Below are 27,918 nucleotides of genomic sequence, written 5' to 3' on the forward strand. Positions count from 1 at the left end.
GGAAAGGTGCTCAGTGCACAACTGCATCACTAATTTTATGTAAGACCCTGTGTTTTATTGTATTTATATATTTGTAACATTTGACTCAAACACTTTTGGGAAGGATGAAAATGTTTTCAGGAGGAAGTTTTTCCTTCTGTCCGACTGCAGTACACACAACACTGCGTCTCCCTCCCTTATCACAGTTCCTCAGGCTGCTGATGAGCGCCCCCTGGTGTCAGTGTTGATGATGTCATGCACAGTGAAACATAAACAGTGTCTGTTAATAAAAAATCATGTGTCCATTTTCATGTTTGCATCATGTTTCTGTAAAATCATCAGCTGTTTCTGAACCTTCTTCATTGTTTGACTCATTCCAACAGCTGTGAGCTGTGATGGAGTCAGAGCAGCTTCATCACTGATGTTCAGGTGAAGCTGAACTTAATAAACTGTAGAAATGATCAGGATTCAGGTTGGATGTGTAAAACACTTCTGTGTGAGGTCGCAGTGCTTCATATGTGTGTGTGGGCTGAAGCACACACGTGTGAGTCCTCAGAGGTTTCACACACATCACTGCACACACTTATAATCCTAGTTTAAGCTTGTGGATCATATCGGACACATCAGCAGCTCTTTGGAGACAAAGATTTGAGATTTAAGATGAGTCATAGTCTTTCTATCCATGGTAGCTTCCACTGCTGAGGCTCGGGAAACATGAAGAGGATAATTAAGAGCAAGCATCAGCTCTGTCTCATCTAACTACACAGTATTATGATCATGCACTTATGTCTCAAACTAAGACACAATGAGACAAAATGAGTTCTGTGAGTCTTTAGATTATCAGTAATTCTGGTGACAGTTTGACGCTCAGTGGAGCCATTTTTGGTTTGTGATGAGTGTTTTGTGAGCTTCTGTTTTGTGAATCGCTCTTTGTAATTTAGAAGATGGTGCAGAAATGTGCGCGCCCTTATCTGAGAGGACACGGAGAGAGTGTCGCAGACTCGAGGTGAGGAGATAAACCTCGGAGCTGGACGGCCTGCACGTTACCCATGTGCATCTTTTCAGTGACATCAAGTGAACCCATAATAAGCATTTCTATGTCTTAGACATCATGTCCATTTCTAATGAGAGATTATTTTTAAATGAGGGAAACCTGGTCTAACAACACGCTTCCAACAGAGCTAAAGGTTCACCACAGTGAGACGGTGGGACTCTGATAAGAACTGAAACACTGTGTATGAACAGCTGAGACAAAACTATATATAAACACTCATTTATTCCAGTTTAGTTTGCAATGATTTCAAAGTAATGTGGAACGATTCATGTTCATGAGCTGTTACAAACACAACTATTGATTTGTCTATATATGGTCGGACTACAAGGCTCGTGTTGAGGCTCTTGGAATAATGTGTGAATTACAGCAAGAAATGATGGTTTTCCATTTTACCAAAGTGGAATAAAATCACCACAGCAAAGAAATCATGTTATTGTCTGCAGCTAAAATATATGGTGAACATGGTTTTATAATAATGTGCAAACACAACCTCACTCTGCTCTATACGAGGAGCCAACCACAGCTGTCCGGGTCTTCATCCACCACCTCCACCATCTTTGCTCATCATCATTCACTTAATTGCTGATTGGTTTAAATCAAACTCCATTACAGGTTCAACTCCATCATATAACAGCATGTTGACTTTGGATCTGGTGTGCAGTGCCACCTTAAAAGATGAGGAAACTAAGAGATTACAAAAAAAGAAGTGGAGGAGTTAAAGAGCTGCAGCAGATTAACAGTTTCTGACAGTCATGTGTTAGAAATAGGACGATTAGATGAGCTGAGGGATCCATCTACTGCTCAGTGAAGCCTCATCAGAAACAGTCTCAGTGGAAGGATGGCTCTATTGTTAAGGAAGGACACAGGCAGAAAGACTGGCGTCTGTCACACAGGAACTGGACTGAAAATCAGCTGCACATATTCATCAGTACATGCAAACATATTATAGGTGTGGAATTCAGGACAGTACCATCAGAAGTTGATCCACTGTGCAAATGTCTGATTGGCAGTGGCTTCATTTTTCACTATGAACAAACTGCTAATGCAGCATCACAGGACGTCAGCCATGGATTGGCCTCCCCAGACCTCAACATTACTGAAACATCTTAACAGAGGATGGAAACAAAGGGAACCAACATCCAAGAAAAGACCAAGACTCCAGGCTGTGCTGAATTATAAAGGTGGACTGACCTCCAGGGTCCTTAGTATCATATAAGCTCAGTTTGTGTCTTATATACTTTCCATTTATATAACAAAATATATAGAAAGGAGGGTGGTTTAAGATGTGTGTAGAGTTTTATTCATTATCTTTAGACAAACAAAGAAAGCACCATCCATTCGTCTCCAGTCTGTATGAAAAACAGGGGAAAGGTCAAATTAAACCTTTGAAATTCCTTTCACAATAAATCCATAAATAAACAAAATAAAACATAGAAAAGTGTTTAAACCCACTTTTCCATAAAGCTGTCAATAGGAAATGTTCCAGTAAACATGTCTGTGTTTCTGCTGTTTTCCTTTCATGCGTCCACAGCTGACAGGTAACCCTATTGGAGTCGCCATAGTGACGGGTGGCGTCTCAGCTTCAGCGTGTTGATGGGCACAGCCATGGTTACCACAGCTGGAGTTGGTGTACGGCGAGCTGTGAGAGGACAGAGATGGAGAACGCACATTTAACTCTTTAACAGGAGATACGTTACGACTAACAGACGACTGCTGTCTACATGATGTCTTTGCAGCCCTTATGCTACATGTTACACAACTTTTCTTCATGCCAACAAGACTGAGGTGCCACATAGTCGACACATACAGCTGATTATGATGCATGTTTTACTATTGCTATGTTCACATCATCTGCTTGGCTTTATTACTGAAAGCCTGGAGATCCTCTGACGTGTGCATGGCTGATGTGAAGTATGATTAGTCCTACATGACATCAACAGCAGAGGCAATGAAAGCTTTGTTGTTAACAGGTTGTAGGTAAAGTCAGATGTCTACTTCTACACTTGTGTTGGGTAAAGTTCGTCTCACTGCAGCAGATTTATATCTGTGCTTTCACAGGGCGTGATGTGGAGCTCAGCGCTGAGGTGCAGGTCTCCTTGGAGACGCCATCCTGGCTGAAATATTATCATGCTTCCAAAACATTTCAGCTTTTATTTTGAAAGAAACAAGACTTGAAAACGAGTCCCCTTCTTCCTCTTTGTCTTTGTTCTTCAGAGGAGTGTCACCTGGACAAACTCAGGGCTGTTCTAGAGCCTTTCTTATTATTTGACTCCATAGAAATAAAACTGAATGGAATCAAACAAAAACTCCCAAACAGCTAAAACACTTTGCTTTATTCTCTTTTTTAACAAATACGTTGAAGTCCATCCACAACAACACAGCTGAGATCTCCTTTGTAATCAAGTGTTTCCATCCTTTGTACAGATCTGCATACAAAACAATCATTTACGTCCCACAGAAGTCTAGTTACACGTAACTCTACAAGAACTGGTGAATGACAGAAACATGAGACACATGATCACAGGTGATAACAAAAAGAGAAAGAATTCATGTGTTAGTGATGTTTTTCAGCCCTGATGGCTCATGTTGGAGAAACAAGCTGAGGTACGTGGAAAGTTCACACACACAAGTGGGCGTGAGCGCACACACAGAGAGAAACACAACTGAAGCATCTGTTTGCTGTTTCTGCTTTCATCATCTCTGCTGCTGTGTCAGGCTGGGGTCTCTCAGTGACGTGGTTGAGGTGAAGTATGACGAGTATCCCTGATTCAGTCCATCGAGACAAAGGGCAAAGAAAGCTGTTGTTAACAAACTCTATGGTGATGTGGCATTTAGCTCTGACTCTACGCTCTGCTGAATCCTTTGAACCTGCTGATCAGTAAAGCTCTACGTGCTGCAGCAGATTGACCTCATCTGTGTTCACAGGTGTGGACCTCAGCGCTGAGGTGCAGGAGACTTTCATTCAGTTCTCCCTGCAAACAGCATCCAGCCTGGAAATACTGTCATCTTTCCCAGAAACGGTGCTCTTATCTCAGAGAAGAAGTCTGATGTAAATAACTGCAATCAACAGTGATGTTCTGCACAGATCACTTTTCCATTTTGCTCTCTAGATGAGTCCCAGCTGCCTGACCTTGTGTCCAGGTGATCGTCTCACTGAGGAGCTTTTGTTCTGAAAATCTCACGTCCATCACCTGTTTCCTTTTTACTATCTCTGCTCTTTCTTTATTCACAATGCTCATAATATCACACAATTATATTCATCACCTGCATGTTTTTATCCAGCTGCTGTTAGAACCAAACAAATAAAAAGGATGAAAAGCCTGAAATCCTTTGATTTATTACATTTGAAACAAATATGAGAGCATCCCTAACAGCACAGCTGAGACCTTTGTTTTAATCAAGCCTTTGTATCGACACACTTGTAAAGATTCATATACAAAACATAATAGAATAAATCAATATAAAATACACATAATCACAAAAATGCAGCCATGTTGTGAGTTTGCATCTAAAACATGCATGTTTCCCTTTGTACAGGCAGATTTACAGCAGACAAAGCAACACGCTGATCGACTTTGACCGCTGCAAAAACAAAATACCCACCAAGTCTGAAGTCGATCAGAGGAACTGTTGACAGACTGACAGACAAACAGATGCTTGATTCATTAGTGCGATTAAATGTTCTTCTTTAGCAGCATCACTTCATGTGTTTGTGTTCCAGGAATAAAGGTCTGTTTAAACTGGACGTCTCCTCAGCATCACTCGTGCTGTCGTGGTTTCAAAGCTGTGCAGAAAGAATCTGAGGGATGATACAGAGGTGACCAAAGTTACAAACATCCAGCTGTGCTGCAAATGTTTGCAGAGCTCCAAACTCTTTGGCTTTCTGCAGAGCAAGTATGGAAGAAGCACCTGAGCTAACTTCAGTTTAGACGATATGAGGAAAAATGCTGCTTCCCAAAGTTTCCTACAAGTATCCAGTTTATATTTAGAGAAGCGAAGGCTCTTTATCCTGACAACTACTCCCTGGTGGATCCCTGTCCTGTGACAGCAGCAAAGACTGTGTATCAGTATCATCAAAGCCACTTCAATAACCAGTGTTTAAAGCTCTCTAGCAGATGGACTTCAGTGGCAGCAGCCTCTGTCTGCTGTGTACAGAAGGTTCTCTGATGAAGCACACAGCAGATGCTGCACTACAACAGCAGCAGCAGCTCAGCTTCAGTTTGCTTCGACGCCCTTTTTGACCTGTGAAACAGCAGAAAATGAAACATTTCAACACCCGTTTGTTAGCGTGAGCTATTCTGCTGTTTTTCATCATTTCACAGGTGAAATAAAATCACATTTACTTCCTGTAGGAGTGATCGTGTCCAGCCTGACTGAGACCATGTGCTCCATCCTGCACAGGTAATAAACCTCTGACATGAAGGGCTGTCAAGTAGTTTTAGACAAATGGGGGTAAAAGAGACGTTAAAAGCTTAAAGAGAAACTACATTTTCTAAGAACTGTCTGACGTTCACCTCTCACACAGTGGATACGATTCTGCCGCTGCAGGAATAATCTTTGTGCTTATGAAACTGTCCATGTGTTTGCAGAAAATGTCACATGTTCAAAGCCATCCCAGCACCTGGGGTTTGTATAAGTGCAGCTGCTGGTGGGGAGATAGTCTCACTCTTCTATATAAAGAGTCAGCAGGCAGCAGATCTTCATCTGTGATCTCCTCCATCATCACGTCTTCACTCTTCAGCAGCTATGGCTTCACTTCGTGCCCTTCTGGGAGTGGTGCTGTGCTCCTCATGGTTTCTGCTTCTGCCTCAGGCCGACTTTGATTTACAGAGTCATCCATAATATTTTTTATTTTTTATTTTGCTGCCCATCTATTTTCATACAAATGTCTCCGTCTTATGGAAAAGGGGTGGAGCTTATCCAACGAGGACAGGCAGGGCCCCCCCAGACAGTTTAGCAGTCTATACAGGAGGCTGACCTTTGCAACATGTACTTCTATAATGACTTCACCATTTAGGTTATTTGGTTATGTTTCACCCTGGATTTTGTGTGATAATATTTATTTTGTCCACTGATTTAAAAACAACAAACTATATGAATATAAAACAGAGTGAACAACAAAACATCAGCTTTGGAAACTTTGATGTAAAATTCTGCAGTTGTTTTCTCAGATATAGCATAAATCAAACTAACATACATCAGTGTGTTATTAATGTGCACACACACACACACACACACACACACACACACACACACACACACACACACACACACACACACACACACACACACACACACACACACACACACACACACACACACACACACACACGTGTTACAATAAACAGCTCTTATGCTTCTGTATGATTCTCAGTGCTTTCCATTTGCGTGTCCACAGGTTGCTGTAAGTGGTGCTTGACTGCAGTTTGCTCTCATTTCAAGTGGTTTGCTGTCACAAAGCCAACAGGAAGTCCGGCCATGGTTGAGCCAACTGAAGATGGGTTGAAGGTGGCGTCCTCGTTTCCTCTGTGAGCGCGAGAGGACAGACAAAGCAAACACCGTTTGGACAGCATTAAAATATTTACACTGATGATTAATGTTGTGTCTTTGCACCTGTAGCGATACATGTTGGAAAATGGAGACTTTAGCCACCAAGACTGACGTGCCTGGAAACTTCCCTGTGAGTACGCCCACAAAGACAGGAAACAGTTTAGCCACCGCGGTTAATCCTCCATCATCATCATCCAGTATTTTTCACATCTTTTCTTCTGCTGTTTCCCTTGTTGTCAGTCACGGGGTTTGTGACTGAAATGCGTGTGGTCGACGGGAAGCCTGACGAGTACGGCCTGAATCATTCCATCAACACCGGACGGAGTGAAACCTTTGTTGAAAACAGATTATATGGTAACGTTGCATTTAGCTTCAGTAAACTGTGAAGTTACAGCAGCAGATTTACATCACGTGGCTTCACAGGAAGTAGTCTGGACCTCAGCGCTGAGGTTCAAGCAGCTCTGCTTGCAGACGGCATCCTTCCTGAAAATGTTCTTCATCTTCCTCAAACCAGAACTTTTACATTGGTGCTGAAGTTCTATATAAAAACAGCCTGAAATACAAAGTGATGTTGTGCACTGATTACCTCACACTTTCCATGTTTCCTTCTACAGAGGAGTGTCCGCCTGAGTGTTTTGTCTGATCTGTTGTTGATCGTCTCATTGACACTGCATGCAGATCTGACACCAGGGCTGGACTGGGACAAAAAATGGTCCCGGGCATTTTGACTGGAGACCGGCCCCCCAGGTATTAAAGGAAAAACCATGAAGCCTTTGAATGAAAACAAACGCTGTTGTCACAGTGATGGACGCTGTCTTGTTGGTATACATGCATCAGTCTAATAAACTTAAACCTGCACCATCCTCCCTGTCCTGGTATTCTAAACAGGAAGTAGACTGTTGGTCGAGTTAACCTCCTGAACATCTACAACACACGGTGGAAACCTGACATTAAGACAGAGACTAGAGGTGAGACATGATCATTGCTGATTACTGATGACAGATTTAGATATGTTTTCATAAACCTTTCATTTGCCACATCAATAAACAGCACGGCAGGGCAAAATATGTTTTCTAACATGGCAACCTTTAAAAAGTGAAAGGAGACAGAAAGACAGCTGAGAAAGAATCAAACGGACTTTTTGATGCATTTTACACACAGTACTGGTGCAGAATCTAGAAAATGTGGGAAACACTGGCATCATATGCAGTACTTACTTCTGAAGAAATTATGATGGGACCCTAAAAAATGACTATGTACAATAATGGATTTCTATACATTTTACATCAGATGAAAACGTTTGTTGTAAGATTCAGATAATTATTTATTAAAAGCATTTTAAATGAGAACAAGAAAGAAAAGTATTTCTTTGTGCCCCCCTCTCCCTGTTAATGCCCTACCTGCCCCCCTGGCAACACTTTGCTAGACCCGCCCCTGCACAGTTACCAGCTGTCAGCTACACAAAAAGGATCCTGGTGTTATTTGTCTCTCAGAAACAGTTCATAACTTCAACTCATTTTGGTTTTGTCATGTTTTGTTCTTTACATTGTCTTTCTTCTATATAATTGTTAAACATTTAATAAATATGTCTACAAAAAGATTTTAAAAATCAGACATTTCACACAGACACCCAAATGATTTCTGACTGATGAAGGGGGCTGAAGGTGCCCTGCTCTTGCCCAGCTTCTGCTGCTCTCTCCCTGCTCACTGTCAGCAGCTGGCAGCCTCGGTCCTGCCTGAGACTCTTCATCTATCAGTGCCAAAGAATATGGGAAATAGCAACGCACAACATGCACATTACAAAACAAGCACATGAATCAGCATTACATTCATTAGTGAAGTGCTGACGTTCGTTCCTAAACTTTGGGCCTTAATTAACATCACTGTGAACTAATGTTTGCTTTGCTTCTTAACCAGTGAAGCAGCGAGGGGCTTTCTGAGGTTCCTGCTCGTAAATGCCCAAAATGAGTCGAGTATTTCTGCAACTACAAACTCTGTTTTCATCAGAGGTGTAAATATTACAGCACTGTGTCAGAGTCACTGAGGCTGGAACACAGAAAAAGGAAGTAGATGTATTTATTTTTAGACTTTATTGCCTGGAACCACTTTAAAAATACGCTTTGGGTCACGATTAACTCGAGAAAACCAGGAATCCACATATGAACATTATCTGTGCAGAGATTTATGCTTCTGAAGGTAAACAGTGAAAACTTGCAGCACTAAATGCACAGATAGCCAGGCGTTTCACATTTTGGGACCATCTGCCAGTTTTCATTTCTTAGGTATTGAAGAGCAGAAATGATTGAATTTTATTTACATGCTTCAAAATGTTTGCTTTTGAATATTATTTGAAGAATTACCCACACACTCAGGCACTGTGGGCCTGTTTCCCTTTGCACAACCGAGTGTTGGAAACGGGCCTTTTCTCTTTAAACTCTGAGGGGCTGTAACTTTGGCTTCTATTGGCAGATTTGCATGATTGACCCTCTTTTTAAAATAGTTTTAGCCAAGAGAATCAAGCTAACATCACTGTTTTTACGTCAGCTCACGTCACACGAGCTGTTTCAAGAAAAGTCCTCCTGTCACACAGCAATGCCTACATCAATCACACCACTCTGCTTAAATAATAATAATAATGTTTAGTGAAGCAGGTGAAGCAAAGGGCTGCTTTTAATAGGCTGGGAGACCCAGGTGTGCTGCTTTAGCTGCTGAGCCTCTCATGCTAGCCTCCATCTATAAGCTGGGATCACAGGAGCACTGCAGTCCTGACTAGATCAAGGATTGTTATTCATGCAGGTGACAAAAGTTTACATTCACAGAGTCATAGGATTGAGCCTGGTTTGAAAAGCAGCTGTTTAATGCAGCTGCTTAGAGTTCACACACAGTAGAAGAATCAGACTTGAGTCACATTTCAAACACTGGAAAAATACTCAGCAAGTAACAATGAAAACAGCACAGACTCAGTATATCCTGTTCAGTCCTGTGTTTGATATGAATGTGCTGTTCAGAGAGGATCTCGTGTCCTCTTTTACAAAGCCTTTGTTTCATGATGTTTGTGTATAAATGAATGTAGGTGTGTTTCTAAGTGTGAAGGAGCCCTGGGAGAAAAGACTGAAGCTTGTGCCAAAGAACAAACAGGAAAGAAAGATCAGCATTAATGAAGACGAGCACAGAAGGAGCCCAAGCACGTGTTGCTTTTTCAGATTTCTCTAAAAGTGTGTGTTCATTTGTTCCATCCTTCACAACAAACAACAGCTGACAGACACACATGCACTCTGTGTCACTTCACAGGGGCTGATGAAAGTGGACACAGTAAAGGGAGAGCTGGACCTGCTCTACACATCCTGCACTCTGTTAACAGACTTTATTCTGCAGCATCAACAGATAAAAATATATGAAGATATAGAAACGTTTAACATTGTGACTGTTCACATTAGTGAAGCTGTTACTTTGCTGCCAGGTGGGAAAAGAAGCCTAAAGCTGAGTCTGATTAAACATCTGCTGCACCAGAGAGTTTCATGGCCCTGCTTTATCCTGTGCTTGCTGACCACCTCGTCCTGAAACCTCTTCATCATCCTCACAGTTGTGTGAAGAAAGAGGGAAGCAGGTGGAAACCATCTGTGCTGCTGTGTTCACTTGTGTGTGTGCGTCTATGGTCATATCTAATGTGTACCTACAGACAAACACAAACACCTGGCATTGCACAAGAGTCTCTATGGAGCAACCTGCAGATGTCAGAGATGTGATTAGAGGGTAAAGTGGACTAGTGAGAGCATCTATGTTGTTGTTGTCTGCTGGGGGACAGCATCAGCTCCAGAGATGCATCAGGATCAGCAAACTAATCTGCAAGGCTGCAAGTGTCACTGAAGGAGTTTGAGTCAGTGAGGGACTCAAACTCACACAGCTGCTCAAGAAGGCTCAGCAGCTGCTGTATTTCCTGAGGAGGCTGAGGAAATTTGGTATGTTGGCCAAGATCCTCAGCAGGTTCTACAGCTGCACTGTGGAGAGCAGCCTGACAGCTGCATCACTGCATGGTACGGCAGCACTACTGCAAACCGCAAACGCCTGCAGAGAGTGATAACAACTGTGGAGAAGATCATCAGGACCCCGCTGCCCTCTCTGCAGAGCAGCTACCATCACAGAGTCCAGAGGAGAGACACACCTCTGCCCTCGAGACGAAGGTTCAGAAGTGTGAAATGTAGAACATCCAGACTCAACAACTCCATCTTCCCCACTGCTATCAGACTCCTGAACAGCTGACCGACCTCAAACTGCAGTTTGCACATCAGGTCACTTTGCACACTAAGTTCATTTTGCACATTAAACTCCATGTACATCCATGTACATCGACATCTGCAGACCACACGTGTCTTCAGTTACTTATTTGTACTTATTTGCAGTTATTTATCTTTTTATTTTATTTTTTTAAGTTATTTCTTATCCTTATTTTATCTTTTTATCTATTCTTATCTTGTTCTTTTAACCCTTATCTAACTTGGCATTGTGCACGGTGTGTTTAGATTCAGTTTAAATTCAGGGACACGGAGCCCCTGTTGATCCTCTACCTAATCACACGAGCCACGGTGTGAGAACGGGTGTGGGTCTCAATCAGCCAAGGTTTTGGGTGAACCCATTGTGAGATCTAGCCCCACCCCATCATGTGATTTCCTGTGATCAAATGTCCCAGGATGTGAGTGGGCGTTAAGACGTCCATGTCCCTCTTCAAGCAACTTAAAGAAGTCCAGACGCTTTTCTTTCCAAGCTCCTTCAACAACATCATTCATAGAACAACTTCCAGCTTCTTTTGCTCGGCTACAGTTTGGATGGATTTGCAGATGCAACAAGACTAAAATGGTTAGGGTCAGGAGGTCAAAGGTCAGAGCTCCTGTGGGTCTGAGGGCGGCCTCACGCTGGAGAAGGATGAAGGAGTCTGACCTGAGCCAGTGTTTGACATGAACACATCAGCACTGCTGTCAGTGAGCCTAACGACAGCCGTTAGCATCACTTCAGTGTTTCAGTCATAAAAACACTTCCTGTCACTGTGGTGGTTACAGTGACATCATGCAGTTTGTGCTTTGACCTCCAGAGGGCGACAAATCAGCACAGACAGAGAGCTCCATTCAAACTTTGCTGCCATCAGGAATAATTCTTCAAATATAATCATCAGTGTTTGAGCAGTTATGATATCAGGGACAATCTAGACATGTGTGACAATACTGAACATGTCACATGACACACCTCAAACATCATGTGATCCACTCTCAGTCTGCACTTTCATTCATGACTTCAACAGGTTGAAACGAGCTTTGAAGAAACATTCAGTGAAATAAATCTTTCATGGATTCATGTGAGCAGCAGATGAACTTTGTACCAACAACATCTTCAATAACAGAGTCTGAATGAAGCTCAGGTGTTGATGCTGCTCACTGATTGGACGCTTGCTTTCAGCTCTGCTCTCAGTCTTTACTGCACAGGTGAAGGTAGAAAGTGTGACTGGATCTATAGACTGGAAACAGAGAAACATGCTGAACATTTGAAGCTTTGCAGCAGAAATGTTCATGTTACAAATACAGCAGAGCTGATCTGGGATCAGTGTGTTCACACCTGCAGCTACAACAAGGTTTCATCAGAGCTGCTTTTCCACCATCCCTGGACTCGCACCAGTTTGCATACAGGGAGAACCGGTCAACCGAGGATGCGATCGCCACAGTGCTGCACACATTACTGAAGCACTTGGAACACAGGAACACCTATGCACGGCTCCTCTTTGTAGACTACAGCTCGGCTTTTAATACCATCCGGCCATACAAACTACGTCCCAAACTCCACCAACTGGGACTTAACTCCTCTCTGTGCAACTGGATTGTGGACTTCCTCACTAACCGTAGACAGAGTGTCAGAGTGGGTAAGAACACCTCTTCCACCCTTGTGGTCAACACCGGTGCCCCTCAGGGGTGTGTTCTGAGCCCTCTGCTATACACTCTCTTCACCCATGACTGTATTTCCTCCTGCGCGTCCAATCTCATTGTTAAGTTTGCAGATGACACTACAGTGCTCGGACTTATATCCAACAATGATGAGACAAACTATAGGACAGAGGTGCAACAACTAGAGTCATGGTGCCACGACAATAACTTGGTCTTAAACACCAAAAAGACCAAGGAGATCATTGTAGATTTCCGGAAGAGGGGTCATAACAACCATCTGCCTCTCTTCATTGGCAGTGAGGCGGTGGAGAGGGTGAGCAGTTTTAAATTCTTGGGGGTAACTGTGACCGAGGACCTGTCCTGGGGCAACCATATCACCTCAGTTGTACGGAAGGCCCAACAGCGCCTCTACTACCTGAGGAGACTGCGGAGCGCACACATTCCCAGATCTCTGATGTTGAACTTCTACAACTGTGCCATCAGCAGCGTTCTGACGTATGGATTTCTAGTGTGGTTCCCCAGCTGCACCAAGGCCGATCAGCAAGCACTCCAGCGGGTGGTGAAAGAAGCTGGCAGAATTATTGGAACAAGTCTGCCAGAGATCAGTAATATCTTCCCCACTCGCTGTCTGAGGAGGGTGCACAGTATCCTGCGGGACCAACATCACCCTGCGCGCCACCTTTTCCATCTGCTGCCCTCAGGGAGAAGGTACAGGTCTATACAGGCCAGAACATCCAGACTGGCCAACAGCCTGTATCCACAGGCTGTGAGGCTCCTGAACTCTCTGCCCCCCCCCCCCCCCTCTTTCTTAAATAGATAACTATCATATCTGATATCATATCTCACAGTACAATAATATTGAATGGGTTGCATTGTTGTATTTTGTCATGTTTCTCAGGTCTTTGTCTGAATTTCTACGAACATTATTGCTAAGGATTGTCTTATTGCATTGGAGTCACACTGGGTTAAATATGTACACTTGGGTTTTAAGGGGTATTTATTATTTTCTTCTTTTTTTTGGGTTGTATGGAAGCCCCAAACGCAATTTCATTGTTCTTGACAATGACAATAAATAAATAAATACTAATACTAAATGTCTCCACACGTCAGCATGTGAACTTTACTCTGACTCAGTCTGAGCAGTCAGACGGCATATTTTTAAAGTTAACACATCAGCACACACAGAGCTGAGCCCCTCCCACCTGTGCTGAGTTTCAGGTGGAGCCCCGCCTCCTTCCAGGAAGCAGCTCACCTGTGTGTCCGTGTTTAGTGTCCAGGTGTGGAGTGGAGCTTGTTGTTGGTGTGTGAAGAAACTGTAAGTTTGCTTTGTTTCCTCCTTTAACAGTTTGTCTTTAGGAACTTTACTGTTTGTTCAGCTCGTGTTTGATTTCTTCACACAACAAACTGTGTGTGTTTGTATTTCCGGTCTCTCCATTAAAGTCAGTGTGTAATGTTTCCTGGCTAACATCAGCTGTGTGCAGCTTAGTTCAGCACAAATCTGCCGCTCCATAGTTCACGGTAACGGACTCACAGCTGGACCAACGAGGCCGAGTGTGTCCGCCACTCTGAGCTACGTTCGTGTTTGTGTACTTGTAGTTTGTACTTTGAGTTCACTCAGAGCCCACAGAGGACGCAGCGTACGTGATGACGTCACAGCCCTTTACCTCCTTTACTGTCACTGTGATTAATATTTACACACGAGACACCTGCAGAGCTCTGACGCTAAGCTAGCACACAGCATGCTAACACTAAGCTAACGTTCAGCTAACGCTAAGCTAAAGCTAGGCTAGCCAAGAACCCAGAGTGAGTTAAAGCTGAGTAAACACTGACCCCAGACCAGCACCGTGATAAAGTGAGCTGCTGCTGCTGAACTTGAACAGGTAACAAAGTGATGAGCAGTCAGGCTGCAGGTTTCTACCTGTTCATGTTTCTACAGTAGAATCACTTTGAAGTGTCTTTGTGCTGTTTCATCTTTGATTTGTGTTCATAAACACTCAGAGAAACATCACGTGACCTCATCAGGATCTGTGTTGGTGTGTGGGGCTGTACCTCAGCTTTATGTTGTTACATGCTCATTTGTTCATTTCACACAGTAACATCAAAGTAATGTTATGAGGAGTAATGAAGTAACGTACTCCATTACTTTTAATTAAAGTGTTCTGTGTAATATGTGTAATAATGACTGTTTTGAGTAATGACCAACACTGATCACAACAAAGAGGAAATGCCTCCAACATGCACAAACATTTGAGCCACAACATGCAGTTAATGTGCACAAATGTCTTTGATATGCTGCTCAGTGATGGTGGTGACTGTCAGAGCAGAGCTACTGAGAATCAATAAGTAATATCAATGATGGGATCAGAATCACTAAATTCTTCTCATCCCTGTCAGTATCATACATGTGCTGTATAATGTGATAAATGTAGAGGTGCTGGCTGTTCTCTCACTCTGCTGTTTAGCTGTAAAGGACGCCTCCCTGCCTTTGTCTCATTCATGACCTTTAATAGTCTCTTCTAACATGCAGAGATCTGTATGATCTGTTTCATAGAGTCTAACCAGCCTGTACAGGTAACAACAACAGTCACTGCATCACTGACACACAAACGTCATCTCTGTCAATAACAACATTCATACATGGAATAAAAACACATCAGTGGATCATTGCTGGAGCTGATGTTTGTGCTCCTGGTGCAAAGGCTCTCAGTTTCCTCCTTGAAATAACATCAGTGGTGGGTCAGCGACATGCTTTCTTTCCCTCTCAGGTTTAAATATCTGGGACTCTCCACCGTTTGGTTTTAGAGCTGAAGAAGCTTCTCAGATGAAACGTCTTCCAGAAACTTAAAGACGTCTCTTTTCTCTCCAAGCTCCTTAGATCACATGACCTGGATGACTGAACCTACAGATATATTGACCTGGTTTCATGGTCACATGACAGGTCAGAGGTCAGCGACTGTAACTCAGTTCCTCCTGTTAATGTGAACTCACTGAGTGTTTGTGGTTTACCTCTCAGACTGACTGAAGATGATGATGGAGGAAGAGGAGGACAGAGCAGAGTCTGCAGGGTCCAGCTGTCCGTCTGTGAGGAGTGACCGGTCCAAAACTCCACCCCCACACTTCAGTGGTGACCCTGGAGCAACGAGGTCAGAGAGCTGTGATGACTCCTTTACATGTTTGTGTTTCCTGGATAAATATGACCTGAAACATCCTCAGATTGTTACAAAGATTCATTAAAAAGAAAACAATGAAAGAGAAAAGATCCAAATGTTCGACTTGGTCATTTGCTGTTTGAGGACAGTGATGCTCATATCTGTGGGGAAAGTGTGACCTGAGTGGGTTCATGTTTGTCTTTAAAGAACAGAGCTGCTCTGATTCTCTTTGTGTCTGATCTGTTAAACAGTCTGAGAGGTCACACAGAGACCCAGCAGCTAAAGCCTGGATCATACTGGCTGCTGTTACTCCATCAGGACAACACTGAACCACAGTGGTGTGGATGTAGTGGATAAATCCCACCATACTGATGCTCAGAGTTAACCACAGGGAACAAAACCAGATGTTACCTTCAGATTGTGACCTTTGGAGTGGACGATGCAGATTTCAATAGAGAATAAATGTTGTTGTTTTTCAGCTGTGAAGAAAGAATCAAATTTTCTGAACTTAAGAATTTATGATGCTGGAAACAACATGGAGACTATAACACAACATTTCCACTGTGTTCATAGAATGAATGTAAAACTGTCAGACATTCATTAAATATGCAAAATGTCTACAGAAGCATCAGAGGGTCAGACGTGAAGCACTCAGTGATTTTGATCAAATGACTCATCAGTTATTGATCTGTACTACACTGATCTACCACGTTAGTAAAGCTGGTGTTCTGGTGGTGGAGGGAGACTCGGATCATGTTCTGGTTTTGGAGCAGTGATCTGCTGATGGTTCAGTTTGATGAGCTTCTTCAAAATCATCCCTGACATCACCACTGAAAGGACGTCCATGAAAACAGACTGAAAATTACTGATATGTTCACAATCTGAGAGTTTAAAACTTGACAGACTTGATTCAGATGAAGTTATTTGAGCAGAAACTCCTGGATCTTTATCCTGTGTTGATCTAATCCTTCATGGTTCCTCCACAGAGTGGAGCAGCAGAGCTCAGAGGTTCCCAGTGGTCAGTCTGCCCAGCAGCATCAAACACAGCTGGACTCCATATTTATGGTCTGTACATGTACAACAACTACTGTTACATCTGTTCTGTTCACAGTCATCTCCATGCTGCTCTTTGTAGACCAGTGGATCGTCAGTGTGTCCAACATGGATCTGATGTTTGGCTCCATGATTTCAGTCTGATTGGCTCATTCATAAATATTCTGTTCCAGCTGCTGGAGGACAACATCATCACTTTTGTGAAGAACGAGCTGAAGAAGATCCAGAAGGTTCTGAGTCCAGATTACCCAGAATGCTTAGAGAGTCAGAGGAGCAGCAGCAGAGAGGCGTTTGTGAAGCTCACAGTGGACTTCCTGAGGAGAATGAAGCAGGAGGAGCTGGCTGACCGTCTGCAGAGCAGTAAGAGGATTTATCTAAAGATTTAAGCTGCTGGATAAATGAGACATTTTCCAGAGATGGAAGATGGAGCAACATGTTTTAAAGATTAGTTCTTTTTGGAATTGAGTGTTTATTTTTCTTCTCATTCAGAACTTCAAGCTGCAGTTTGTCATCGTAACCTTAAATCCACCCTGAAGAAGAAGTTCCAGTGTGTGTTTGAGGGCATCGCTAAAGCAGGAAACCCAACCCTCCTGAATCAGATCTACACAGAGCTCTACATCACAGAGGGAGGGACTGCAGAGGTCAATGATGAACATGAGGTCAGACAGATTGAAACAGCATCCAGGAAACCAGACAGACCAGAAACAACAATCAGACAAGAAGACATCTTTAAAGCCTCACCTGGCAGAGATGAACCAATCAGAACAGTGCTGACAAAGGGAGTGGCTGGCATTGGGAAAACAGTCTTAACACAGAAATACAGCCTGGACTGGGCTGAAGACAAAGCCAACCAGGACATCCAGTTCATATTTCCATTCACTTTCAGAGAGCTGAATGTGCTGAAAGAGGAAAAGTTCAGCTTGGTGGGACTTGTTCATCACTTCTTTACTGAAACCAAAGAAGCAGGAATCTGCAGCTTTGAAGACTTCCAGGTTGTGTTCATCTTTGATGGTCTGGATGAGTGTCGACTTCCTCTGGACTTCCACAAAACTACAATCCTAACTGACCCTAGAAAGTCCACCTCAGTGGATGTGCTGCTGATAAACCTCATCAGGGGGAAACTGCTTCCCTCTGCTCGCCTCTGGATAACCACACGACCTGCAGCAGCCAATCAGATCCCTCCTGACTGTGTTGGCATGGTGACAGAGGTCAGAGGGTTCACTAACCCACAGAAGGAGGAGTACTTCAGGAAGAGATTCAGAGATGAGGAGCAGGCCAGCAGGATCATCTCCCACATCAAGACATCACGAAGCCTCCACATCATGTGCCACATCCCAGTCTTCTGCTGGATCACTGCTACAGTTCTGGAGGATGTGCTGGAAACCAGAGAGGGAGGACAGCTGCCCAACACCCTGACTGAGATGTACATCCACTTCCTGGTGGTTCAGGCCAAAGTGAAGAAGGTCAAGTATGATGGAGGAGCTGAGACAGATCCACACTGGAGTCCAGAGAGCAGGAAGATGATGGAGTCTCTGGGAAAACTGGCTTTTGATCAGCTGCAGAAAGGAAACCTGATCTTCTATGAATCAGACCTGACAGAGTGTGGCATCGATATCAGAGCAGCCTCAGTGTACTCAGGAGTGTTCACACAGATCTTTAAAGAGGAGAGCGGACTGTACCAGGACAAGGTGTTCTGCTTCATCCATCTGAGTGTTCAGGAGTTTCTGGCTGCTCTTCATGTCCATCTGACCTTCATCAACTCTGGACTCAATCTGCTGGAACAACAACAAACAACCTCTACATGGTCTAAACTATTTAACAAACTAAAACTTCAATCTCTCCACCAGAGTGCTGTGAACAAGGCCTTACAGAGTCCAAATGGACACCTGGACTTGTTCCTCCGCTTCCTCCTGGGTCTTTCACTGCAGACCAATCAGACTCTCCTACGAGGTCTGCTGACACAGACAGGAAGTAGCTCACAGACCAATCAGGAAACAGTCCAGTACATCAAGGAGAAGCTCAGTGAGAATCTGTCTGCAGAGAAAAGCATCAATCTGATCCACTGTCTGAATGAACTGAATGATCGTTCTCTAGTGGAGGAGATCCAACAGTCCCTGAGATCAGGAAGTCTCTCCACAGGTAAACTGTCTCCTGCTCAGTGGTCAGCTCTGGTCTTCATCTTACTGTCATCAGAAGAAGATCTGGATGTGTTTGACCTGAAGAAATACTCTGCTTCAGAGGAGGCTCTTCTGAGGCTGCTGCCAGTGGTCAAAGCCTCCAACAAGGCTCTGTGAGTAAATCTGTGATCATGTTTATTTTTAAAATGTTGATTAAAAGTGGTCATAGATTTCTTCCATGACAGATCCATGTCCTAAAACCATGAGACAGCGTAGTTGTATAGTATAAAAGAAAAAAGGAGAACTTTTGACCACAATATTGTAACTTGAATGAACTTTTGATACAGCCTTTAAACATAAAATTTATGAACAGAATCGGTGACAAAGGGCAGCCCTGGTGGAGCCCATCACCCACCGGACTTATTACTATCCAACGTATTGCCGGCTATGCCAACCAAGCTCTTGCAATGGTTGTAAAAGGATCGAATGGCCATAAAATGTTTCTCAGTTTTATTATTTTCAGTCACATCTGTTTTTGATTATTAACTGAATATTTTAAAATTCAGGCTTTTTATGTTATACAAAACATCATATTTTCTTATGATGTCTTGTATTGATTCTGAAGGAATAGTTTTCATCAGTATCGCAGATACCAGCCTGAATTTTACTTTGTATTGGATCAGAAAGGAAATCAGTGGCATCACACATCACTTACAGCAACTTCAGTACCTCTTCATTTTAATAAACTGGGGGGAGGTGCACCAAGATTCAGTATGAGATAAAGAATTATTTTTAACTGTAAGGTTGGAGAAATCTGTTGTTGGAAATTGGAAGAACAGGTCATCTTAAAAATCACTGCATTGTAGTTTTATTCAGGCCCCTTCAATCTGTGATCGCTGTTGCTTTGCATTGTAAATGCTACTATTACAAAAGTCACAAATATTAGTGTATGTGTGTGTTGTTGGGTAATAAACCAAAAGAACAGAATCTACCAGCACCTCACTGATTTCTGCTTAAAAACAATAAAAAAGCAATAAAGCTCTGATTTGTTTGGTTGATCTTGTCTCCCTTCCACCTTGATTTCAGACTGAGTGGCTGTAACCTGTCAGACAGAAGCTGTGAAGCTCTGTCCTCAGTCCTGAGCTCCCAGTCCTCCCATCTGACAGAGCTGGACCTGGGTAACAACAACCTGCAGGATTCAGGAGTGAAGCTTCTGTCTGCTGGGATGAAGAGTCAATACTGCAAACTGGAAACGCTGAGGTCAGATCAAGCAATATCGATTTTTTTTTCATCAATTAACATCATTTAATCAATTTCATTTGGAAAAAATTAACAGTGTTTATGTTTTGTTTTTTTAATGAATCCATGCAAGTCACAGTAAACTGCCACATTTGTCTTTTGTAACATGAGGCAATAAGGATTCCAGCATGTCCTGAAACAGTGTTGAAATATTGTAAATGTAGTAGCTCCTCATGGCACCATGAATATACTTTAACACAAGTGTTTCATGTCTTCTTGTCATCCTTTCTTCAGACTGAGTGGCTGTAACCTGTCAGACAGAAGCTGTGAAGCTCTGTCCTCAGTCCTGAGCTCCCAGTCCTCCCGTCTGACAGAGCTGGACCTGGGTAACAACAACCTGCAGGATTCAGGACTGAAGCTTCTATTTTCTGCAGTGGAGAGTCCAAAGTGTACAATTCTCAGGTCAGGATTCAGTCTTTTCTGATGATGATTTAAAACCTGAGTCAGGTCGATAAATGGCTTACTCATTTACAACAGACATGATTTGTCAAATCACCTTATATCTAACCCAAAGGTCCTGTGTTTTACTACTTTGATTTTTTAGTAAAACACAGGACCTCTTAATATTTATCTAAGAGACCATATATAATTTTTTTTCCCTGGATCATGTGTGTACCCTCCTGGTTGGAGCTCCAGCAGCCTGTATCAGTGAATGGGACTTTAAATGAAATTGCTGCCCCTGTCAGGAAGAGGTCTGAGTGACACACAAAACAGAAAATATGAGCACTGCATGTGTCTGAGGCTACTCAGATACAGACCTGAATGAGACACTAACTTTGTCTCTGAGAGATAACTTTTATTATTAAATACACTTCATTTCTCATCTGTGTAGAGAATGTAGAGTTTGACATGCTAATATTACAAAATGAAAAATCACACTGAGTCACAAAGAAATTGTTTTGGAGTATTTATGGTTCAGCTGATGAAATTGTTCAAACAAACCAGTAATTTACACCGAAACAGCACAAGTGAAACTTTTTCGAGGGACTTACACTAAGCTTGTCCTGGTACACCTGTAGAGCCCAGCTTCTATGGACCATGAGCTTAAGTTCTGTGCTGCTCTGATTTATTGCCTGTGCTGTCTTTCAGTTCAGCTTTGTCGAGTCTCTGGTAGGATTTCTTTTACATGACCTGTGTAAAAACAAAACAGGAAACACATTAAGCTGAAGTAAGATGCACAATTTGAAAAATGGGGCACAAAAAATGTTGCTGCTTTCTGGAAAGTGCGTCTAAGAAGACCCAATGGAGAAAGTGAAGAGAAAAATCAAAGATTAAGAAGAAGAAAATGGCAGAGGCAGTTTCTCTTGGACTGCCTGCAGATGGGGTGAGACTCTAGAAACAGGGATGATTGGAGAAAATGCAAAGAGGCCATAGGATAAACCAGGAGATGAATACTCTGGTGTTCTGGGGATAGTGGGAGTGAGAGGGAGAGATGCCAGTAAATGATTTCAAGGATAAATTTGAGAGAATCAGAGCTAAGAAACCAAAGCAAGTGGGGAACTACAAACATATGGACAGACTCATAATTAGGCCAAAGACACATTAAAGCAATTATTACAGGTTTAGAAACAGGGATGGATATGAAGGAGCTTAGCATGAATTTGCATTGAGGAAAGAATAGCAACGAGCATCAGAGGAAACAGTTAGGAAAACTAAAAGGATGTACTGGCAGGAATACTGCAGTACTTTAGGAAGAACTACCGTATTTCCCAGACTACAGAGCGCACCTGAATATTAGCCGCACAAGCTAAAATCAGGGGAAAATCCTGTTTTGTACATACATTAGCTGCACCTGACTAAAAGCCGCAGGTGTTTCAATGTTGACTTATCATATGTAAGAGAATATGCACAAAGCGAATTGTCAGGAAAGAGATGGCTGTTTGGAGACACACCCCTTTTATTAATATTTTGAAAAACAAGTTATGGGTACATATTTGCATAACTTTTTAGGTATATGTACAAGTAGCGGTAATTACAAGTACGAAACATGTACTGTGCTTCATAAATGAGTAACAAATGTAGTACATAACAATAACCTACAGCACACCAGAACAATTGATTCGGACTACCTTTTAGGCTCAGGCTTTAACAAGAAGAAAAGTCAGTCATTCACCACCATCTTCCTGCGCACTAAAACCACCAAAGTCCTCTCCTCCAGTGTCGGAAACAAACAGGCTCAGGGTGGCTTCGTCATCCACTCTCAGCTTCTTTCTTTCGTTGTCACTTTCAAAACCAAAGAAATCCTTGTTGTCAGTGTCAGAGTCGAACACCCTCAGAAGGGCCGTGGCGGTGTCCTCCTCTCCATCATGCAGCATTCAGCCCTTCGAAATCTGTTGGTGATCGTGGATGTTTTCACACTTTTCCACGCTGTCAGAATCCAATGGTGGAGTTGGGCATAACTTGCTTTTTGCAAGTTTATCGCCGCTCATCATCCAGGCCTCCAGCTACTTTGAAGTTTGTTTTTCGCGCTACCTCGTACTGCACTACGTTGCCTGACGGATGGACATGTGACCAACATACCACTCTTGAACCCCGATCCTTCCGCCAGGCAACGTAGTGCCGTACAACAGCGGAACAAACAAAACAAATCCGCTCATGGACAATCCATAGAAAAGCCGCACCTGACTAAAAGCCGCAGGGCTCAAAGCTTGTGCAAAAAGTAGCGGCTTATAGCCCGACAATTACGGTACACCAGTTCAGAATGTGTGGAGTACAGTTAAGAACATGAATGCAGACAGGAAACAACAGCAGCTGTTGTAAAGTAAATTCAAACTCCTTCATTAAATGCAGCTGGTTGAGTTGAAAACAATGGAGAATGATTGTGTTACGTTGTTTATTCTCTATAGAAATGGAGCAGGAGTGCATGCAGAGCTGGACGTGGGCTGTATATACATGCGTGTATCTGTTTTGTCTGTGAGCAGAGAAAACAAAGCGCTGGAAATGTCATATTGAAATGTTAAATCAGGAAAATCCTGGAGAAGAGGATAGTTCTAATGTTCAGTTTGTAATGTTGAATTCAACACAGCTCTTAAATGCATAAAAATGACTTCACCTGACGTCAGACTGAACAATCGGATTAGCTACTGATATTGATTTAACCCGTTTAGACCTACCATAGAACCAAGTCCGCCAGAGCTTATATTATATTTTTACATGCTGTAGAGCCATTTTTGGGAGCATTTCAAGTTGCTATACATCAATACAACCATTACAGCCTAAATTTTAATAATATGTATGTATTAAGTGCATAGTAATTACATAAATTGCAAAAAAGTGCAATAAACTACAAAAAAATTGAAAATCGTTTTTGTTTTTTTAACATATATTTCTAGTTAGAGAAATTTAAGAGGCTTATCCCTCAAAACTGTAAATACAAAAAAGTTGCACAAAATAGTTTCCCACCTCAGGAAATTTATTTTGAGTGCCTTCATAGTTTTATTTTTGAAATACACCAATTTTTATATACTGCAGGAAAAACGAAAATAAATATTATACTGCAAATTTGCAAAATAACAGCATATGCATCAAAATAAACTATTTCCAGCAGAGCAATATGAGTCCTAAGCATATGTGGAAGGAAACTGTAACCTAGGACAAGCTGATGGCATAAGATGTAAATACAACTCCTCAGGTTTCATATGCAAAAAAAATTATTGCGCTAGCTCACGTGATTACAGTGCTACCGGGATTTAAAAATAGTTGCGCAAAACGGAGTGTGCCCACTCTGACCAGTTTTAAAGGGTTAAAGCAAGAAAATATGGTATTAGCATTAGATGCCAATTCCTATTAACCTTAAATTAGCATTACCTGCTAATGGCAGTCTACTTAGCATTAACTCCTCACTAATGTAATGCTAATTCACATCAAATTATCTTTAGCTTTAGCATTAGCTGCTAGCTTCAGCCTACCTAGCACTAGCTGCTCACATTGTTAAAAGGGAAGAGAAAACGATATTAGCATTAGCTTGTAATAATTATTCACCCCTAATTAGAATTAGCCACTAATGGCAGCATACTTAGCATTAACTCCTCACATCGTTATAATGCAAATGATGCTAACTTGCATTAAATTAGACTGCTGTTATTAGCTAATGCTATTTAGCAGTAGCTGCTCACATTGCTATAAAGCAAAGGAAAACAATATGAGCATTAGGTTCTAATGCGTATTTGCCTTAAATTAGACGTAGGTGGGCAGCACGGTGGCACGATGGTTAGCACTGTTGCACAGCAAGAAGGTCCTGAGTTCAATTCCACCATCAGGCCGGGGTCTTTCTGTGTGGAGTTTGCATGTTCTCCCCGTGTTTGCGTGGGTTCCCACCGGGTACTCCGGCTTCCTCCCACCGTCCAAAGACATGCAGCTTGTGGGGATAGGTTAATTGGATAATCCAAATTGCCACTAGGTGCGAATGTGCGAGTGAATGTGAGTGTGAATGGTTGTCTGTCCCTGTGTGTTAGCCCTGCGACAGACTGGCGACCTGTCCAGGGTGTACCCCGCCTCTCGCCCTATGACAGCTGGGAGAGGCTCCAGCGCCCCCCGCGACCCTGAAAAAAAGGATAAGCGGAAGCGAATGGATGGATGGATAGACGTAGGTGCTAATGGCGGCCTACTTAGCATTAGCAGCTCAGATGTTGTAATGCTAGGGAAAAGAGTGTTAGCATTAGCCGTTCACAATGTTATAAAGTTAAGGGAAATAGTGTTAGCATTAGCTACTCACATTGTTAAAAAGTGTTAGCATTAGTGCATAATGCTAATTCACATCAAATTAGCATTAGTTAATAACGGCAGCCTATTTAGCATTAGCAGATAATGTTGACCTTGGCCCACTGGAAAAGTTCAGAACTAAAGATTTAGGAGTGTTTCTCGATAGCTCTTTCTCGTTTGAGAAACAAATAAATTCTGTTATTAAAACCAGCTGTAAGGTTTATATTGTTGATTGTCATTTATGCTTAGAAATATTTACTCATATATGCTTAGAGTTGTATAATCGATTGCATGATGATAGAGGTTTGATCCTTAGTAGTCTGTAAAGACTCTGTGTGCCTTCCAGAGTGCTCTGGCATGCACACACCACTTGGGGCCATGAGAGAGGTCGTACCCTCTCTTACTGATTTATGGTGTAGGACAGGGGTCTCAAACTCAATTTAGCTGGGGGCCGCTGCAGGCAGAGTCTGGGTGAGGCTGGGCCGCATTAGGTTTTCCACAGGAAAGGCATGGTTAAAAAATTCCAATCTTCTCAAATCTCTTTTTTTATTTTTTAACACAAAATATTAAAAATAAATAAACAAATTAAGAATTAATAAGAAAATAAATCAATCAGTAATACATAAATAAAACAATAATAAGATATTTTTAGTCAGTGAACTTGTGTGTATCTTTCAGTCTTCTATATCTGCTGTATTTAGATTGAAATGTCTGTATTAACAGTTCTATAACCTTCTTCTGAACATGAATGGAACACTGTAGAAAATGAACTGTTCTTCTGAACATGGCTTCTCTTGCCTACTCCTTGCTGCTAGAGACCTGGCAGCGTTTCCTCTCGCATAGCCGAGCCAGATTTGGCCTGAGGGAGGAAGCAGTTGCGGCCCTCAGTACGTCTTGAAGATGATCATCCGTAAGTCTGGACCTGTACTTGGACTTATTGAAGTTCAAAGTGGAGAAGAGCTTTTGGCACAAGTATGTGCTACCAAAAAGGCACATGGGAACATTCGGGAAAGCCGAGGGAAACTAGGGCTCAATTCTCTCAAAAATTGTCCAAGCTTCTCTGCTTTTCCACTCACCTCCCTGAACTTTGCTTTGAGTTCAGAGTTGCACTGCAGCTCAATGAGCTCCATTTGAAGCACAGAAGGGGCATCTTGCACATCAAAGGAGAAGGGGTCCGCAAAAATGTGAAAGGTGGCTCTGTGTGTCTTGAAGTCAGCAAATCTGTGATCAAATTCCTCCTGTAGCCTCAAAATGACATCAACATACTCGTCAGCACTGAATGGTGTGCCTGCATCCACGAGTGCCTTGCATGCTGGGAAATGGCAAAGGTTTGTCTGAGAGAGCTGAGCTTTCCAGAGCGCCAGTTTTGTGGAGAATGCTCTCACGTTGTCATAGGCAGCACTGACAAGTTGCCCCTGGCCTTGTAACGTCTTGTTCAGTACATTAAGCTCATGTGTCATATCAACAAGAAAAGCTGAGTCCATGAGCCATTTGGGATCAGTTAGCACAGGAACACTAACTCCATCCTTCTCCATGAAGGCTTCACTTCTGCTCTCAACTCAAAAAGTCTCTTTAATACATTTCCCCTGCTGAGCCAACGTACCTCAGTGAAGTCGAGCACATCCCCATATTCTGACTCCATTTCCTCTAAAAAAGCACAGAACCTTCGGTGCTTTAAGCCCCTGGATCTGATTTGGTTGATGCATTTCACAACAATAGACATCACATTGTCAAACTTCAGGCATTTGCTGCAAAGGACCTGCTGATGGATGATGCAGTGCAGAGCAATGGCCTCCTCCACGCCTTCCTCTTCCAGTTTGTTTTGTGCCACCAGTCCATGTTTCCTCCCTGTCATTGATGGCGCTCCATCTGTTGTTATTCCAACAAACCTCTTCCATGGCAAACCAACATTCTCAATGGCATCACACAGCTTGTAAATATCTGCTGAGCGGTGGTCTGGCCATGCATTGGAATTACTGTGAGCAGCTCCTCCATCACTTCAAAACTGTCATCAACACCACGGACATACATTGGGAGCTGGGCAGTGTCGGTGATGTCTGTGGTCTCATCAAGAGCGACTGAGTATACACTGAAACATTTGGCTTTCTCACACAGTTGGTCATAAATGTCACTTGACAGGTCAGAAATGCGATCTGCTGCGGTGTTGGCAGAAAGGCTGATGTTGCTAAACTGACCTTTCTTTCCCGGACAGACTATATTTGCAGCCTGCAATATGCACTTTTAGACAAATGCACCTTCTGTGAATGGCTTCCCTGCTTTAGCAATCATCTCACTAACCACGTGGCTCCGACTGCTGCATTATTCTCTTTGGTTGCTTTCTTGGAGAAATCTTGCTGCCTCAGTAGATCTGTTTTAAGACTGGCAACCCGGTTCGCTCTCTCGTCTCCCTGGTATTCTGCATCCAGCTCAGCATGTCTAGTTGTGTAATGACGTTTCAAATTGTATTCCTTGTGCAGCGCAACTTTCTCTGTGCAAATAAGACAGGTCGGGGTGCCCCTGTGCTCAACAAAGAAATATTGCATTGCCCACTTTTCCTGAAATTGTCGGTGCTCATCACCAACCTTTCTCTTCACCGCAGGCTTTGAAAAAGACATGTTTGGGGCTATGTGACATTTATAATTCTACTTGGTGTCACTGTCGCATTGAAGTTTCAATCAAGCGTTTAGCCGACGGACGGGGAACGTCTCAACGCGTAGAGAACGTCATTTCTGCTTCTTTTTCTTGCAACCGTAGCACGGCGATCGGCAGATAAAAAGCCGGTAGCAGTCTCCTTTGTTTTTACGCTCGATGTTCATGTCTTTCATGACGACACGAACACCGTGGCGTTTGCAGATGGTAGAAAGTGCAGGGATAGCGAGCGCAAAAAAGGCGACTGCTCACGGCGCCGGGCTGTTGTTACAGGAGAAAGAAGCGGAAATGACACCGTGACATATAACAAATAACATCAGCTGTTTCTGATGTTAGTTGTTTTGACTGCTTTTACATTATATTGAAATATATGTAATGTTCATGTTTGCTGCAATGCAAACGCAGTGATGCAAATAAAAACATGGAGCCACAAATTACGG

The 27,918-nt window shown here is 42.7% G+C and overlaps 1 protein-coding gene and 3 long non-coding RNA genes across 5 annotated transcripts in view; 2 read left to right on the top strand and 2 right to left on the bottom strand.

Annotated features, from left to right (window-relative positions):
* Nucleotides 1-2,310: 2,310 nt before the first annotated feature.
* LOC145428427 (uncharacterized) lies at nt 2,311-3,100 on the bottom strand. Its single transcript, XR_013908719.1, has 2 exons — nt 2,486-3,100; nt 2,311-2,382 (listed from the first exon to the last, which is right to left on the bottom strand). It is a non-coding gene; the product is annotated as an uncharacterized LOC145428427 (long non-coding RNA).
* Nucleotides 3,101-3,345: 245 nt separating this feature from the next.
* LOC145428425 (uncharacterized) lies at nt 3,346-6,837 on the bottom strand. The gene is made up of 2 exons (XR_013908717.1): nt 6,700-6,837; nt 3,346-6,559 (listed from the first exon to the last, which is right to left on the bottom strand). It is a non-coding gene; the product is annotated as an uncharacterized LOC145428425 (long non-coding RNA).
* LOC145428422 (uncharacterized) lies at nt 6,426-7,446 on the top strand. 2 transcript variants are annotated; one of them, XR_013908712.1, is made up of 3 exons: nt 6,426-6,561; nt 6,653-6,713; nt 6,824-7,446. It is a non-coding gene; the product is annotated as an uncharacterized LOC145428422 (long non-coding RNA). The 2 variants fall into 2 exon arrangements; XR_013908711.1 differs by having other exon boundaries at nt 6,653-7,446.
* Nucleotides 7,447-13,648: 6,202 nt separating this feature from the next.
* LOC113017842 (protein NLRC3-like) overlaps nt 13,649-27,918 on the top strand; it is a 22,425-nt gene continuing 8,155 nt past the window's right edge. Inside the window, exons 1-5 of the mRNA XM_080300562.1 lie at nt 13,649-13,825; nt 15,524-16,724; nt 16,886-17,072; nt 17,202-19,002; nt 19,916-20,530. Coding sequence (XP_080156688.1) covers nt 16,722-16,724; nt 16,886-17,072; nt 17,202-19,002; nt 19,916-20,138 — 2,214 coding nt within the window. The 5' untranslated portion in view covers nt 13,649-13,825; nt 15,524-16,721 and the 3' untranslated portion in view covers nt 20,139-20,530. The remainder of the gene's footprint in view (nt 13,826-15,523; nt 16,725-16,885; nt 17,073-17,201; nt 19,003-19,915; nt 20,531-27,918) is intronic.

Source organism: Astatotilapia calliptera, chromosome 4 (assembly GCF_964374335.1).
Source record: "Astatotilapia calliptera chromosome 4, fAstCal68.1, whole genome shotgun sequence".
Classification (NCBI taxonomy): domain Eukaryota; kingdom Metazoa; phylum Chordata; class Actinopteri; order Cichliformes; family Cichlidae; genus Astatotilapia; species Astatotilapia calliptera.